The 3,391-nt window shown below is 56.1% G+C and overlaps 1 protein-coding gene across 1 annotated transcript; it reads right to left on the bottom strand.

Annotated features, from left to right (window-relative positions):
• Positions 1-979: 979 nt before the first annotated feature.
• On the bottom strand, positions 980-1,249 carry GNI_204140 (pol protein; the record flags this gene model as incomplete). The annotated part of the gene is made up of 1 exon (XM_011135471.1): positions 980-1,249. A coding segment is annotated over one exon (270 nt), but the record flags the coding sequence as incomplete, so codon positions are not given.
• Between the last annotated feature and the right edge of the window lie 2,142 nt (positions 1,250-3,391).

The raw sequence follows: 3,391 nt of genomic DNA, 5'->3' as shown, positions 1-3,391 counted from the left end.
CCCCAAATATAGTAGAGCGTGGGGGGTGGGCGTCGTTCCGGCACGGCCGAACGAGCTCTGCTCAAGAGCCGACTGCTGTTTAGCAAAGCCCACTCCGGGTGGCCCCTCCACAATGTGTCGTCGGACAGCGCTACCCACCAATCTCCAGATCTCGTATGCTCCGCCGGCGCACAGGCAGCATACGGCCACGTACCAAAATCCACACGGTGGCTGCGGAGCTGCGAGTGGTAAACGGTGGTCAGGTCCGAGAGGCCACTCGAGCTGATCTGCACGGAAACCTGGGCAGCCGGCGGGAAGAGGCCCTCGACAAAGCTCGCCGGCCTGGCATTCCTGAAGTACAAGAAGCCATGCACTCTCAGCGGGTCGGTGGTCAAGATCGTAACGCACTGATACTCAGCGCTACTGATCCGAGTGTAGGACGCAGACGTTTCGGGTATCCTGACAGACACCTCGGTGTAAACGAATGTGCGAGCTCTGGACATCCTGAACACTACAATTAACGACCACCGATAAATCCCCGTTTTCTCGCACGCGGGTCCGCTCCAGGCTGCCTCCACTGCGTGGAGTGGGCTCGGTATCGGGGTTTTGGTCTGCCAGGATACGGGTTGAGCTATCTGTCTGAGCTAGTTGGTGTATCTCCGCTTGGCGCATAGGTCCACTCTGGTGGGGCCTAGACAGTAGGTCCATGTGCACTAGACAGTAGGTCCGACTGGGCAGGCCATATGGCGGCATGACCGCGAAGGTGACGTCCTTTTTATGTTTGCCGATGCGCGTCTCGGCTCCACCTACCACGAGTGCAGGGTGCCGGATGCTAATACCGTGCCGGATGCTAATACTATGTCGACACTCATGCATCCCGCGCCCGCTCTCTATCTGTCGCGCCCTCTTTGCATACCGTCGGGGTGCCCACACTGCTGCGACCTTCAGTGATATTCGGTCCAGTAGTGCGTCGTCTCCTTCGTCTGGCCGACGGCTTTACTTCATCCTTAAACCATCCCCCCCCGTCCATGCGCAAGTAGAAGCCGGGTTTCCTGCACTGTTCCGGGGAGAGCTTGACCCGCTGTAGTACGCTGTGGAAGTCCTGTCCACAAATGACGATGTTGTCAATGTGGGCGAACGCATTTTCTCCAAGCAGCGGTGCGAAGGAGGACTCCATTGCGCGTTGGAACTCGGCGGGCGAGTTCTTGATGCCGAATGGGATGACATTGAATTCGAAAAGGCCAGTCGGGGTTATAAAGGCGGGGAGCGCCTGCACCCCTCCTCGATTGGCACGTTCCAGAATCCTGAGTTCATGAGCGTGCAGTGGTACCTCTACCCGCCGCCCGTCGCAGGTGGTCCCAGATACGTGGAGGAGTCTGCCACCGCGGCCGCCTCGAGTCGATGATTCATTTTTCGGTCTTCTTTATGGTACCGGTCTGTGCTTGGGTGGGCATTAAGTTGTGGTTGGTCCCTCGTAAAAGCCCCCATCTCTCTGTTCTCCTTTCCTTCAACGGTAAGGCGACACATTACTCCGCGAAATACAGGACTCCCAGAAATAGGACGTACCAAGACTTGATACTGCAGGGGCTAAAATGAGCCGTAAGGTGGAGTAGTGGTGTCCTTTCGCGCTCCTGGACTTCTCTAGTTCCTTTTTACTGCTTGCGGTTCCTGCCTCCGGACGCGGTGGCCGCATGACCGCGGGGGTGACGTGCTTGGTGTGTTTGCCGGTGGGCGTCCCGGCTCTACCTGCTGTGAGTAACAAAATACCCAATCCTAATACTGTGTCGACTCTCATGCTTTGCCCGAGAACGGACGCCCGCTCACTATCTGCCGCACCCGCGACTTCGGCCCTGGTATCTATGAAGAACCGCAAGGGGGTGTTGCGCATCTAGGCCTTCACAGCTCATCAGTATCTCGGATACTCTGCGCGATTCTGACCAATGTAGACTCGACCCCATCAGGAGGGCTTTCTATGGGGGGGCTTGTTTTCCGTGCCGTCGTCCGTCCGTCCGCCCGCATCTTAATGGCTTTTGTTGACGCTTTTTCCCGGTGTTGGGCAGCCACCCACTGCCGTATCGGTCTGTCACGAAGCTCTTCCCCTAGATGACCCGGTAGTGCGTGCGGTATGTGTTTCCCCTGTAACCCACTCGGCGATGTCCCAGAATAAGTTTCACGCCGGGTACTCTTCTAGTTGTTTCTGATCCCTCTCCCCTGTTGTGCCAAGGGCCAGTACCGCACCAGTCACAGTGGTTGGTTATCTTCTGTAGCACGTCGAAGAGCTTGCTTCGGCGCCCTGACAACAAGAGGGACCCCATAGCTGATCAGGTCGACGACAGACATCGAGCGCGGGCTACAGACACGCGTGTGTGTGTGACAAACATCTTTTTAAGAAATCGACTGCCACAGACATGAGCATATAACAAGAGCTGACCGACCCGAATGACCGAAAACAGATATTATTATAAAACGTTTTGAGCCCCTGTTGGTCGGGCCACTCTCCACGGCAACGTACAATGTTCAAGGTCATGGGTTGGTGTCAGAAACTTATTCTCCCCTCTCTCAGGGTGCTGAGTGTGTGGATTAAGGTGCTTTTGGGAGGGTAAGGTGCACCCGGGACAGGCTTTTTTTAATGTTAATAACGGGTCGTATAAATAGTCGGTTAAATGTGGACAAGGAGGGAGCTGAATTTGATGGGGATTGTCACGGTGGTGGTCGCAGTGGTGGCAGTGGTGGCAGTGGTGATGATGTGGCGTAGGCTGCAGCAGACTGTTGCAGTGCCGACTGTTACTCCGGGGTCTCTGCCGATAAAGGACGACCTCCCGGGCCCGCAAAGCAGGACCAGCACCGACGACCACATCAAGCATGTTGCTGAAGCGTTTCGGGCCCCATATGACGATACGCGCGGTATGAGCCCGATGGCGGCTTGGGAGTGGGTTGACGCAGGGGTAGACTTCGGAAGGCGCACGAATTCTCACTCACCGACACTTACCTTCGTCCAAGCTTCAGGTTGCGGCAAGAGCCGATTAGTACGAGAAATGTGCCTTACCAAGCCGCTGATCTATCTATCGTGTGCGGCCAAAGGAACCCGTTCCTATCCCCGACGGAGTCAGTTGCTTGAATCTCTCGAAGTCAATAATCGGTTATCACTCAAAAGTGTTGTGTTGTCAACGGCATGCTGGGCGGAGAAGCAGCAATGCGGCGGCGAAGATTGGAGACGATTGTTGTGGGAGACCCAGGCGGATAAGTCGCATTTAATCGAACCGGCTTGGGACGAGGACGCCGACTGGTTATCGGCCGTAATGCGCTGCCGTCAGGCTCTACGCCTGGCGGAACATGATACGTTACTGATTGTTTGTGATGAAGCTCGAACACTGCTACCTAATGAGCTGTTCCGCAAGTTGCGTCGCGAGGT

Source organism: Gregarina niphandrodes (assembly GCF_000223845.1).
Source record: "Gregarina niphandrodes unplaced genomic scaffold scaffold00118, whole genome shotgun sequence".
Taxonomy (NCBI): Eukaryota; Apicomplexa; class Conoidasida; order Eugregarinorida; family Gregarinidae; genus Gregarina; species Gregarina niphandrodes.
Note: the sequence above shows the minus strand (reverse complement) of the source record. Positions and strands in the feature narration are given on the sequence as shown.